General features: G+C 37.1%; 2 protein-coding genes across 2 annotated transcripts; both read left to right on the top strand.

The window, feature by feature from the left end:
- Positions 1 to 3,618: 3,618 nt before the first annotated feature.
- On the top strand, positions 3,619 to 6,637 carry LOC100371749 (monocarboxylate transporter 13-like). The gene is made up of 4 exons (XM_006825753.3): positions 3,619 to 3,833; positions 4,203 to 4,346; positions 4,916 to 5,773; positions 6,133 to 6,637. The coding sequence occupies exons 1-4, from the start codon at positions 3,620 to 3,622 to the stop codon at positions 6,318 to 6,320; spliced, it is 1,404 nt and encodes a 467-aa protein (XP_006825816.2). The 5' UTR covers position 3,619; the 3' UTR covers positions 6,321 to 6,637.
- A 1,246-nt stretch (positions 6,638 to 7,883) lies between these two features.
- Positions 7,884 to 11,355, top strand: LOC100371596 (monocarboxylate transporter 12-like). Its single transcript, XM_002742180.4, has 4 exons — positions 7,884 to 8,088; positions 8,440 to 8,583; positions 9,775 to 10,614; positions 11,138 to 11,355. Exons 1-4 carry the CDS (start codon positions 7,884 to 7,886, stop codon positions 11,353 to 11,355), a joined length of 1,407 nt encoding a protein of 468 aa, XP_002742226.1.
- The last annotated feature ends 2,630 nt before the right edge of the window (positions 11,356 to 13,985 follow it).

The following is a 13,985-nucleotide window of genomic DNA, read 5'->3' on the forward strand; positions in this document are numbered from 1 at the left end:
TGGGCACCTATTGCCGAATGGTCCGCAGGAGGAAAAAACAGATACAAATAACAGCGAACAAAGAGAAAGACATAAAAGTCCATCAGGTGGAACCAAGGACAATGGTGGCGAAAGTGAAGACCCTTTAAATATTAAAATACTGTGCAATGCGTCAACGAGTGAAGATGAAGTGACAAGTCTGATAGCATTATGGGTACCTATCGCGTTATCAGCTCTCTTATTATTTTACAACGCTTTCTTCCAGAATACAAGGTAAATTATAATGACAATGTAATGCACAAATCATGTAATTAACACTTTCAGTGACCTTTGACATCCACTAATTTATTCATTAAACAAGGAGAACGACCTTGCAGCAGTTGTTAGGACACTTGTCGATATTTTTCTCTCTATTCGTCGATTTATTCAACGCTATTTGCTTCCAACGATGCGACTAGTTGCTGAATATTAGAAGCAAATCTGTCCATCAATTGAGTATTTTGTTGGAGGAATCTGCAAAATTCACACGTCATTTTGTGATCAGCTGGTAGTTGAACGAGTTGAAGTTCAATTGTTGTCTTACAGACAAAACTGATACCACAATGAGGTTCGTTTTTTTATATAACCTTTTCAAGAATTTTCAAGTGTCACGTAGTTTCCGTCCCAATCAACGTCATTTCAGTATACATATATTAATTTTCTACGTTTGCTCATGTTCTTATTGTATAGTCGTAAAAGTACATATTGTGTTCATGATTTGTTTAATCCTACTTCTATGTTTGTTTGTTTCCTTGATATGTCACATCTCTACCTATACATTTATACAATTAATCTCTGAACCTTTGCAAAAAAAAAAAACACTTCGGAAAATATATTGAAAAAATGCTGCTTTGTCCATTGTCCGAAAAGCGCATATATTGCGCATGCGTGATCAACACAATGCTCGGTGTCAGATTGTATGAAAGTAGTGTTACGTAATCACCAAAGAATAGTAATAATAGAACTAGATTAGCTGGTTCTCAGCTGAGCGTGTTTACTAGTACTCGGCAATTTTCACAAACTCGGGCCTTACGGCTCCCGTTAAATGTTGTCGCATAAACGAGGTAAATGTTTTGGTAAAGAATTTAGCTCAATACCCTGAATAGCCATGGTCAAAGACTGTCTTGTGATTTGGCTTTCTTCTCTTATTTTCAGTTTTCACAGAAACACGGATCGCAATTATTTTCAGACTAGTTTACATAACTACCACTAACGGAATAATAAATCAGAATGAATACAATACTTGTAGTACACTATTGTTGGTTTTGCAAAACAATAGTTTGGTAAAAAATAAGTTCGCTTTATATTATTATTATTATTATCATCATTATCTATGTGGATTAGATGCGTTGTGTCGTCACCGGAAGCGCTGTCCCAGCACAAACCTGTGTCATATGACGCCTTACTAGCCGATTTTGGCTAAAATTCCGCTCCGCCGCCTCTTTACAACAGTGTTTATACGCGAAACTTGATATTGCTTTTTACAATTTGGGTTGCCTTTGAATCACATATTTTAGTGAAATATTGTTTATAGAGTGAAATATTATTGTCATACATAATTCAATCTTTGAAACAACAGAAACTAACACATAATAACCATTGACGCTGCAGGTCGGCGTCTTCTAAACCGATCTGACGCATATCGCGCAAGGTGTGCCGGGAGTTTGTTCGAAATTTCGAACGTTTCGAGGTCAGTCGTCGATTGCCACGTATTTTACGGATATATTAAATCGTTTGAGGGGCCTGTTTACTAAATAATGATAAATGAAACTTAGAAAACTTGTAAGAACAAACTGGGCCCAAATTACCCAAATTGCAATAAGTTTACGCTGCTAGAGTCTGGTTCGGATGGAGTTCTACGCGTGATTTTATTGCGCTCCATGGACCAACGAACATTTCGTACTTCCTAGGTTAATTGTTCTGAGCGTGCATGCCGGGCTTTTCAGCTATTCCAGATAAACAATAAAACAATTAAACTGATTCCAATTCATGACTCATTTTACTACATAATATGTACATGGAGCTAAAAAATGGACTTACCTCCATGATATGTTCAAGACTTTAAAATACAGAGTTATCTGTCGTATATAATGAGCTTTAATGAGGTATGTTTCAACACGAAATATGCAGCCATGACAGTAGTAAAGTTTCGTCACATGATGTCACGAAGTTCATTCATACAGTTCAAAATGGCGGTATTCGCGCATAATGGACCCTGAGGGAGTGAAAAGGTTCCCACAAACTAACAGTTTCGTTGATATGACTATTCCTTCACATCATCGCCTGCCAACGACCGTTTATTAGCGCCATAATTAAGCCCGTGAGTGGAGAGTGAGGGGTGTGTTTCTATCGAGTATGCAAAACCGTGAATACGAACGGCAATTTTACATCAAAATCCTCAAAACAGCGAGGTTTCATATAAACTACCGAAAACAGAGACGATCATAATGTCTAATCAGCGTACAATCTGCATCTGTTGTACGAGATATAAAACAAATCTGCATATTTCACTGATAGGAGATTGAAAACCATATTTATATATCAAATTTTTAATGTTTACTTAGCATTCATCAAAAGTTCTTTAAAAACATTGAGTGTAGAATAGAAAAAGTAAAAGTTCCTTGTTAATAAAACTAAATAATCCTATCACCTTCCATGTATCTGTCTACAAGCAGGCATTCTGTATTTACTTGTGAACAGCCACAACACGGCGCTTCACGAATTTATTAACTATACCATGCAGCTAAAACGTACTCCGTGGTATCTCATTATAAAATTATTATTTATCATCGGAGGTGGTATAAATAGTATTCTAGTATTTCAGCACTACATTTGTCACGCTTTTTATTTATCGTCCTCAGGTGCGTGACACCACAAGTAACCTGGTCTGTGAATCCATGGAACAACAACCCACGTCTGATTTTCTCTCTTGCAATCTTATTATTATTATACCAGATTGGCACGTGGACATGCTGTCTAATTGCACGTTCATTGAAACTCTCTCCCGACTTATTTACTAGTATGCCGCTACCAACGACGATTATTTTGTATGTAATCTCTGTCCGGAGTGTAGTTCAGATCATGTAATCTAATCTTTTAAGATACGATAGATTTGAATTTAATCTTGAACACTGATTTGTCCACACTTTATACCATTGGCGATGTTTACATCTTTATAAATACATTAGTAATGATATGTAGTAGTTGATTACTAAGATAGCCCACGGTTACTATTAGTAACCGTGGATAGCCCAATGATTGGTTCACCCCATAGTGTTATGAACAAACGATGGCAACCATTTTTATTCAGTTTATACCAAATTTGGATAAAATGTTGGCATATTTTTTTTTAATTTTGAAATTGATAATTTGATACTCTAAGTTATTGAAATGGATCGTAAAATATCTAGACAAGCCCAGATTTAATTCAACGTTGTATCAAAGTCTGTGATTGGTAATAGGATTTATAGCCGTGTCAATGTGTATATTTCATGCAAAAAAGCATTACACGCAGCCTTAGTGTAACCATGGTGTAACATACAGTTACGTCTATAAAGGGACTTATACCAAACGTTACATGTTGTTCTTTTACAGTGATGGAATGTCGCCGAAAATTGTGGATGTTGCACGGAGACGAAAAGAGGAGAGAGTCGCCTGGGTCACCACAATGTCCGCTTCCGCAGTTCTGTTTCTATCATGTGGATTTCTGATGTCGTTTAGCGTCTTCTTTCTAGAGTTGAAGGTTTATTTCAACACCGGGGCACACGAAGTCTCGTGGCTGGTGGCATTGCAGTTCTCAATAGCCATGATAATAGGTAGCGTATGGTAACTTGAAATTGACTGATCACGGCGCGCATGCTCTGAACGATAATTTTAGAGGGGTTATATATTTGAGACACACACACATAAACGCACACTTCCAATACACAGGCACCAACTGTGCCATTGCTGTAGCAAACACAATATTGTTTTTGACTGAACACCCACACCGTTCTAGACTCTTTAGTTAACACATGTAGAATATAATAGAATCCATATATGGGGGTTTGATGTAAAATACAATTAAAGTGAAACATTCCGAGCGGAAGACGAAAAAGGACGAACGCTGACAATATCAGAAAAAAAAACACAAGAAGCTAAAATGTATATCTGACACTAACGTATATTTTTTCGTCTTTTTCAAGGTCCACTTTCTGTGAGTATGTCGCGAAGATTCGATTCCCGGTTCGTTGTATTTGTGGGTGGATATACGATCAGTTTGGGTCTAATCATCAGCGCCTTCTCCAACGCAATGTTCCTGTTGTATTTCAGCTATGGCATTATGCCAGGTAAGGGTTGTGTTGCCACGGTGACGTCTTATACAAACAGTGTTTGACGTTATGTACTAGTATGTAGTTTCAAGCCGTATTCAAGATGTCTGCCACCATATTCTAAATATCGGTAAATTAATCCCATTTATTTTATTATCACTTGTACGCCAGGTGACTGTCAATACAAAGATTTTGGATAATATATTTGATTTTGTTTTCAATTTGTGCCCTCTAGTGACCAAGAGCAAATTTGCCGACGAGAAACGGTCTGACTTGACTTTTGATTACAGTGGCGGCGGTACGGGGGGGGGGGGTGTCACCCGAAAAATGTGGGGGCGGGGGGCCTCCCCTCCACCCCAAAAGCAAGCTGAAACCCGTTGTTTTATGTTATGTATGTCAGCAACGTTTGTCCCTCAAAATGCAGGAAATAGCGTTTCAGAGGGTCTAGATTTCAAAATTCGGAGCGAGGGATTGTGAGCAGACCCCCCTCACGCAAAATGTCATGCCTCCGCCTCTGAATTATATACATTTTTATGCTTAAATACCATTAATAAGATCACTAAAAGTAGTTATTTATTATTTTCTAGGTATCGGCCTAGGACTCGTTATATCATCTGCACTGTCGTCCATCGAATTCAAAGCAGACAACCCCAGCCAGAACACTAGGAGGTTGGTGTGTTACACCGGCGCTTCCCTCGGTGGTATCATATTACCGCTGGTGGCGAACTTCTTTATACAACTTTACGATTGGTATGGCGCTCTCCTGCTGCTATGCGCCTCGATGCTGAATATTTGCGTGTTCTCCATTCTACTGAAGAGACCGCTAGTTGCCACCGAGAAGCAGAACACATCAATGTTTGGAAATGGCACGACTTCCCTGAATGGAAGCTACAGAATGGCCGCAGGCAATACAGTAACGGAGAATCAAAACCTAATCAACGGACATGATAGAAACACGCCGAAGGTGGACTACCCACTGGTGAATGAACTAGCTATCATAAGGAAGACACCGATGTATATTTTATACCTTGTTATACACGTGCTTGTCGGGATGGCACTGTTTATTCCATCTGTGTATTTAACTGCTTATGCCATCGAATCCAATGTGGATGAGGTGTATGTCGTCTTTTATATCCCTATGTTATCACTGGGCGCACTGTTGTCTCACACGGTGATAACTTTAAATCCATTCGACTTTTCTCCGTATATCATCCTGATTATATCCGTTGCCATAGCAACACTGGGGAGCTGTGCCATCCCACTGAAGACTACAGCAGGCGTTCTGTTTGCTTTCGCTGTGGTACACGGATTTGCCAAAACCGTCATAACGACAACTTTAGATGACATTGCTTCGAAGATGGTCAAGGAATCCGACGGAACTCCTAGAATGACGTTGTGTCTTCCATTGCTCGGCGTGGGTCAACTCGTAGGAATCGTTTTAACAGGTGACCATGGCATTACAAATTCTACCAACATAATTTAATCTATGCGTGCGAATGTTTATTGTTTATGAGGGAGGTTAGGACTAATCCTCATTTTTATTTTAAATTCCAGTGTACCTGTACAATTGCACATTAAAAAAAACGATAAAGCAAATTAAATTACATAGAAAATATCTATTGACGTTTTGAGGTACAGATTTTGCATTTAGCTTTGTGAAGCAATGCCATACAATCGGACTCAACTTTCTTCAATGTTGAGATGTAGTCTTATTTGAGGAATTTCATAAAAAAGAAACTTTTGTGTAGATTCATTTTCTTGCTTCTGAGTTTTGCTAACCATTTATTGTTTTTGTTTTCAATAGGTGTTGCTTTTGACGCAACCGGGACCTATGACTTGGCTTTCTACGTTGGTGGCGCTTTACTCGGAATGGTACTGCTGCTAATACTACCAACTTTAGTACAGCGCTGCCGTGCAGAAGATACCAACTGTGGAAGAAGGCCAAAGAAAATCGTTCAAGAAAGAAGGGCTTATCGATCATCGTCACTCTAAATTATATGTTCAATATGCCGTCTAGATATTGGAGGGGAGGTTGAGGAAGTGGGTTGAGGGGAATGGTAACTAACATCATCGAACTAAAAAGTGTATCGCCCTCTAATTAAGAGTGTCAACTTAGCCAATCATCAACTGCAGTTCATGTCTATGTATATATGGCGATGTTTTGTGAGTCAGTAAGGTACTTAAAATGTAACACTTCATTATTGATACATATGAGTGTGTCCCACACATACATATTAATACATTATCGTTTTTAATCCAGTGTGCGAACTTTTAACTTTTGGAATAAAGAACCCAGATAACCATTTTAATCACAAGTTTGTTTGTAACATTGATTACAGTGTCTCAATTCTCTATTTGAGAACGTCTGTAGTAGAGCATCGTGTCAACGTTAAAGTATTCTCATTGAACAATTCTTTCGCCACATTTGGCACTAAAGTTTTGTGCGTAACAAAATACTGTGTATTTGCAACCCTCGTGTGTTTTCACAGCACATATATAACTGAAGGCGTATTGATTATTGTATTTACAAAATTCCAGACTTAAAAATAAGCAACTTGTTGAACTCTGTACACTCTAGTCGCCAGCCAACTTTGAATGATGCTAAGTTAAACAAATCATTCTTGTCCTTATCAATGTCATCATGAACGGTCAGCTATCAGTGATAAACAAGGACAGGACTAGTCCATCTATAGACGTGCATATTATGGGATGGTAGGTCATACTTGTATTTTATGCAGGCGACTTTTCATCTCAAGGTTTGCTCACAACCATCCACGCAAGATTCGGGTTATTATTTCGATTAATTATTAACAAAGTACACTGACCGTGGATCCAATCTATAAAATTGATGTTTTTGACGATGTGGTATCTGAACTTAGTAAATTAATAACAAAACTTTGGCATACAGCTGATGGTATATGAATTAAGAAGCGGAATTAGAACCAAGGTATGTAACTTTTACTCATTGAAAATGGAGGCAAGTAAAAGTCCCGTTCAACGGGTACTTGCACGAAGGTTTCGTCGCACAAGAGATAAATAACGTGGTGATTGAATATATTCAGGTCGAGTGAACTTTGGGTCAGGTGTTTATAACGCGAAATACCACCTGTACCTGTATATGACATGTCCCTGTATTAACGGCGTAGTTACATTTGTTTATATAATCAGACAAATACACGATTATGATGTTGCAATTCACGAAAAATCGCTATAATCAGGTGCTTACCTCATTCACCATGCTATATCATTACACCGCACAGTGAACCAATAAATGCCGACACCACATAAAAATTTACCTGTGACAAGACACGTACCTTCTTAGGGCCATTTTCAATGCTTAAATATATATCTAATTTTCTCATCGATGCATGTTAAAACTCTACCAACACTGTATAATTCAATGAGAAGCTCAGACGACATTTCAAAATAATGCTCGAAATGTCCGTCAGTGTAGCTAATTACCCCAGAGCATGTACAGTTTGTTGGTGACGTCATCTATTGTTTTTTTTTCCAGACCGAGAAGGTTATTTGTTGAGCCACATCAATTTATCAGAAATGCAGACACCAACGTTATATAACCCCCCTGACGGGGGGTGGGGGTGGGCTGTAACATTCGGAGCTTTTATTGTGTTATTTTTGGCGGCTGGTCTTCCTCAATGCATTGGAGTGTTTTTCTTCGAATTCCGTCGTTATTATCACGCGGACGCCAAGCAAGTGTCAATTCTTGGAGCTCTTTTCTTCAGTATGGTGTTCCTATTAAGTAAGTGCGAACATTCTAAACATACCATCCACCACTAGGGGCAGGCATGTATTTATTCGTCGGGGTAGCATTTTAAATTATTAGAGCAGAATATTGTTTAATTTAGCAATCAATTTAAATCAGAGTACGCGTAGTTCCCAGTGTTCTTTTTATGAATATAACTTACACCCTCTCCCCCAAGAAATAGTCTACCTGTCCCATTTTAGTAACCGTGCCCAAACCATTGTATGCTGGAATTCACTACAATGGTTATTCGGTCGAGCATCTCTATTTACATAAAAATTATCAACTGACGTCATTCGCAGTATAATGACTACATATTACAATAGAGAATGTTTTTTCTTATTACAGGTCCTATAAGTTCTGCCATGGCCAACAAGATTGGAACGCGTCCAGTCGTATTTCTTGGCGGTGTGATTTCTATGTTCGGGCTAGTTATAAGCGCTTTCGCTTCAGGCATAGGATTTCTCTGTATTTCACTCGGAATCATAACAGGTACGACTTCGGTGGGGTTTCAAGATCATGTTGCACCCTCTGGCGACAAAATGATTTCCTGTCACCTCAAAAAGGAGGGAGATGAATGCAATATCGTTCTAGTCCATGAGTTGATGTTAGAGACAAATGGCGAATAGATGAAAAATGCTACCAATGATATTCATAGCAGTTGCTGTTTAACAAAAAATTAAATTTTGCTAAACAAATAGAACTAAAATTATATAAATTCAACTCTCGAATATGCATGTTTTCATACTTGGTGGAAAACATAATGAGTTACATGTTTTCGCTCATTCTTAACGGAGCACCAATTTTATTCAAAGTTGGTACTGGATAGATGAATAATGGATACAAATATGTATGATTGATAGTGGACCGTCGTAGTAGCGGCTTTTATGACACAAAATTCAAAATCATATGTTTGCCAAATCTCTAATATGCACAACCGATTTTTACTCAAATTGGTAGTAAGATTGAACATGGCGAGTATCATATGCACACTTGTTTTCATGATATCAATTTTATAGTGGTTACTTTTATAAGAAAAAGTCTCAACGTTCAATATTATTCATGTTTTTTTCACCGATTTTTCAACTATGCAAAACCCATGCATATTCAAATTTAAATAAAATTAAAATGTTCCCAATATTGAACTTACAAATACAAATTGTAATGGACTTAGTAATTTTATAATTATTTTTCAACAAATTTGATAAAAGTTAGATTTTTTAAATTTACGCACTGTTTCTGTATTATTGATGGAAACCTCAGCGCAGCATATATTTGATTCAAAATGCTTCAAGTGATTATCGGAGAAAATGCTTATCACCTTACCTTACCTCACGCCAAGTTCATGTGATGACTTTAATTTCTAAAATAATGCTTATTTATCTATGGTTCTATGGACAATTTTCGTCTCAGAAACTTTGTATGCGTTAATGCACTATATCTCGGAACCTTGTACGGAGTGTATTTTTCAAATGTAATATATTTTATGGTACACCAAAAACCCCTTGATCCATCAGACCTCAAATTGTACTTTTTTTAACCACTTAAACAATATAAATATATGAACTTCATCCCCGGCTATACCCACCTCCCCTACCTTAAGGGAGGTTGTGGACTAAATGAAATAATATCATATTGATGAAACACCACAGTGGCGCCATGATTTATTCTTTATATTTGCAGGTTTTGGATGTAGTTTAGGTATGGTACCGAGCATGGCGATTATTGGTCACTACTTCAATCAAAAACACTCTGTAGCAAGCTCAATGGCTCTGACTGGACCTGCTTTCGCAACCATAATCCTCCCAAGGCTTTGTAGCATACTCATCGGCAAATTTGGATGGAGGGGCTCTATTATAATCGTCGGTGCCTTAATGATGAATATGTGCGTAGGTGCTTCGTTTTATCGCCCAGCTCCAATGTCGACTGATAAACCCCGTCGCCATAGATACGATGACGAAGACACTGAAGATGAAGTTTCTGACATTGAATCTAGTTTGGAAAGTTTAGAATCCACATACACAGCGAATGAAAAACCGAAAAACATCAAACGAAAAATTTGTGACCTTGCTTTATGTAAAGACTTTTATCGCTATGTCATGATATGTATAGTATTTGTGTTTATCGGATTCGCCGCCGCCATCGCTATGTCGTTTTTGATGCCACGAGCCCTCGCAGCTGGCGCCAGTCGTACAAAGGCTGGTATATTGATGGCGATCGTTGGCATCGTCAACTTCATATCGAGGATTATCCTCGGTTTTCTCACCAAGTGCGTTTCACCGTACAAAATATTTTGTATTGACATTTTCATCTTTGCTATAATCTCTATTGGTTCTACATTCGGGAAGGCTTATATAGTTCTGTTGCTTTATGCCGTGGTGTTCGGGATATTTATGGCAACCCTGGGCGTACTCCCGCCTATTATTTTTAGAAGGATGGTAGGGCCTGATAGATTTCAATCTGCAATGGGGTTGTCCATGATGTGCTGTGGTATTGGGCTACTACTTGGTCCAATTATTGGAGGTAAGATTCGCAGAATATCTTCAAAGTTCCACACCAAAATCATATAAACTTGAAAAAATTGTGCCCATTTTGATATACTAGTATACAGCAAAACTGCCTCGTGTTCAACAGTTTAACATAATCAAACAGAGTGGCATTTCTAGCACCTGATTATTTCATTTCATACTGTATCAGGTACCATCAAATCAAAACACAATTTGTTGTCACGAAGATTCTGACTAATGTACATTGGTAATGAAAACGTATTACCTAGAAAAAATGTCTAATAGTGGTAAAGACATACTGTGAGCAAGGCCACTGACTGAATTCAATCCAAGACAAATTATAGTGGTGTTTGCTGTAGTTCGAAACATCTTGACAAGGTTGAAATGTGTACACTCTGTGACTAAGCTGTACATTTTGTTAAACTGTCATTGTTGAAATGAACTTGACATTAGTGTACCAGTATCATTCATTCTTACGTGAGCCAATATAGTTGTATACATGAGAAATCAACTGATCGTTTATTTTCTTTCATTTATAGGTTCAATAGTTGGCAATTCCGGCAGCTTCAGTGCAGCAATCTTATTATCGGGGTTCGTGTTTCTTATCAGTTTTAGTATCCTTCTGACTGAGCCGTGTTTCGAGAAATGTGAGTTTGCCAGAGATGTAGAGAATGCGACGAAAGAGGGGTTTACTGAAGATGAAATCATTGAACAACTTATTGTTTCTACCCCAAAACACCATATGACGAAATATTAAAACTGTGTTCAGCCAAGTGGGTGACCAACCACTTATTTATTGGCGTATAGAATACTAGTAGTCGGGAAATATTGTCATTTTGTTATGTTTATGTGCATTTGTAAGTCAATTGCATACCAGGTCCTATGTCCTTTAAAGAAAACACAGTACATAGAGATAATGTTAAGGAGAAACGAATCTTAAAATGAAATGTGCTTGTGATTATATAAATCCTGCATACAAGAAGTGGTCGGTCACATGACGGGCATATAACGAGCAGTGTTCACTGATTCCACGTATATGGTAAATGCAAATTATATAAATAAATAAACGAATTTTTAAGTTTTTAGACACTGTATCCGAACGTGGACATTATGATGGGTATTTTGAAATTCATCATTTTTCGTGTGTGGCATAAGGAATTACACAAATCACACAGTGGTATTGTGGAATAGCATGCTTAGTTAGTATAGAGTTTACATATCAATTAAATTTAGTAACAACTCTATGTGTTCTGTATTTTGAGTCAATGTTCTGATAGAAATGTCCAGTAATTTGAAAGTAAATAAGTTTACATTTCAATAACGATGTGCATATATTATTTATAATATTTTAATGTATTTTAAACATTACTTTGTTGTTCAATAACATTTTGTTTTCTACAAAGAAAATAATACACAAATCCCACACTATTATCAGGAATAATTATTTCTACTTCTTTTGACCAGAAAGTAAAATAACTATGACACATATTCTTCGAGTGGGAACCTGGTCTATTTAAAAATTCAATGTTAAAAAACGTGATCACACCTTCACGCATGACAGAAACTCGTATAGACTTTTCTTTGGTAATGAGGTGTTGAACCCGTATCGTACAATCTCATACTTAGATCATGAAGTCCATAAATTCATTTAATAATACACAACAACAATACACTGTTAAAACCCAAAGCATCAAAACAGTGAAATTAAATGGTTCCAAAGTAACCTACATGTGATCACGTGACGATGTGATCTGATGTCGTAACAAAGACGGGATGTGACGGGAAGCATTGATATACACTCGTCCACCTGATGATGATTTAAAATTGTTGTTGTTGTGGTAGTGTCACGGTGGTGGTTGAATTGATTAATTGTTGCATATTCATCCATTCAATCATTGGCCTATCATTTATGCATCTTAATCATCCATTTACTAATTGGCCTTTCATTTATGCATCTTAATCATCCTTTTACTAATTGGCCTATTATTTATGCATCTTAATCATCCTTTTACTAATTGGCCAATTATTTATGCATCTTAATCATCCTTTTACTAATTGGCCTATTATTTATGCATCTTAATCATGCTTTTACATATTCTTTCATTTATTCATCTTAATCATCCTTTTACTAATTGGCCTTTCATTTATGCATCTTAATCATCCATTTACTTATTGGCCTTTCATTTATGCATCTTAATCACCCATTTACTTATTGGCCTTTCATTTATGCATCTTAATCATGCTTTTACTCATTGGCCCTTCATTTATGCATCTTATTCACCCATTTACTTATTGTCCTATCATTTATGCATCTTACGAATACTTCAGTTATAACAACAATTCTGACGAATTCATAACGACCTTGGGCTTCATGAAAAATAGTTAGGATAAAAACACCAGACATCAATTATAATTGGAGCATTCATCACACTTAAATTTAAAAGATAAAAAACAACATATTAATCATAGTTAATACATCGGGAGAAACGCATTAATTTTGTTTCTCATGAAACATAGATAGCAAGAGCAATAAATAGATAATATCAGATTACACGAGTCACACGTATGTGAGCTTACTACTGTCACGTGATTGCATATATAAGCTGATAATGGGAGTTATTTACAGGGGTCACGCTATAGTTGTTAGGATCGAGACTATTTAGTAACATCATCTTCAGTGAGCCACTGTATTGCACAATGTGGCGATAAAGGTAACAACGAGTACGGCCATGTCACCATTGACTCGGTAATATGCATAATCAAACATTGCCGCAAGTGGTTACGTTTGTAAGGATTCATGCGTTTATAGCGACCAATTCTATTATACGCACTCCTCCACCAATCCCATATGTGGTCACGTGATCATATCGCCGCGTTTGGCTTAAATATACGTCAATGACGTAGGTGTAGCGGCGAGATCAGTAACTTATAAAATGTCAAGTTCGCTAACAAAGTTAGATGTTGAATCACGAGCTATTTCAACATGTGGCGTCGCTAAGACTGGATATGACAGGCGAATACCAACACAAGCTGGCCCACTTGATGGCGATTAATATCTTTTCCCTAACCCCATGCTGAACAAGTTGTCACTAATACATTTAATAAATCGCGAAATAACCACCCATTCATTCATTGATTAGCTCCGTAGGTATGCATCCTACTAAACCTATATAACGTCAATGATAACAACAATTTTGACATACTCATAACGACCTTGGACTTTTAGAAAGATAGTTAGCACAAAAACACCACCGTCAAGTATTTGAGTATTAATAATAATCATATAATCGCATTATAGATGAGAGTAGCACAAGTGCAATACACTTTGACAAGTAAAAACAATTTTGCAAATTTGTTATTTTTTGTTATTGAGTATAGCGGCTTATA

The sequence above is a fragment of the Saccoglossus kowalevskii genome, chromosome 2 (genome assembly GCF_978046115.1).
Source record: "Saccoglossus kowalevskii chromosome 2, keSacKowa6.1, whole genome shotgun sequence".
Lineage (NCBI taxonomy): Eukaryota > Metazoa > Hemichordata > Enteropneusta > Harrimaniidae > Saccoglossus > Saccoglossus kowalevskii.

Excerpts from the sequence above, each read along its gene's own strand:
- LOC100371749 (XM_006825753.3), top strand. The coding sequence starts at position 3,620 with ATGTCGCCGAAAATTGTGGATGTTGCACGGAGACGAAAAGAGGAGAGA. Across the intron at positions 4,347-4,915 it reads CAGCTATGGCATTATGCCAG|GTATCGGCCTAGGACTCGTT; the intron begins GTAAGGGTTGTG and ends ATTATTTTCTAG. Across the intron at positions 5,774-6,132 it reads CGTAGGAATCGTTTTAACAG|GTGTTGCTTTTGACGCAACC; the intron begins GTGACCATGGCA and ends TGTTTTCAATAG.
- LOC100371596 (XM_002742180.4), top strand. The coding sequence starts at position 7,884 with ATGCAGACACCAACGTTATATAACCCCCCTGACGGGGGGTGGGGGTGG. Across the intron at positions 8,584-9,774 it reads TTCACTCGGAATCATAACAG|GTTTTGGATGTAGTTTAGGT; the intron begins GTACGACTTCGG and ends TTATATTTGCAG. Across the intron at positions 10,615-11,137 it reads ACTTGGTCCAATTATTGGAG|GTTCAATAGTTGGCAATTCC; the intron begins GTAAGATTCGCA and ends TTTCATTTATAG.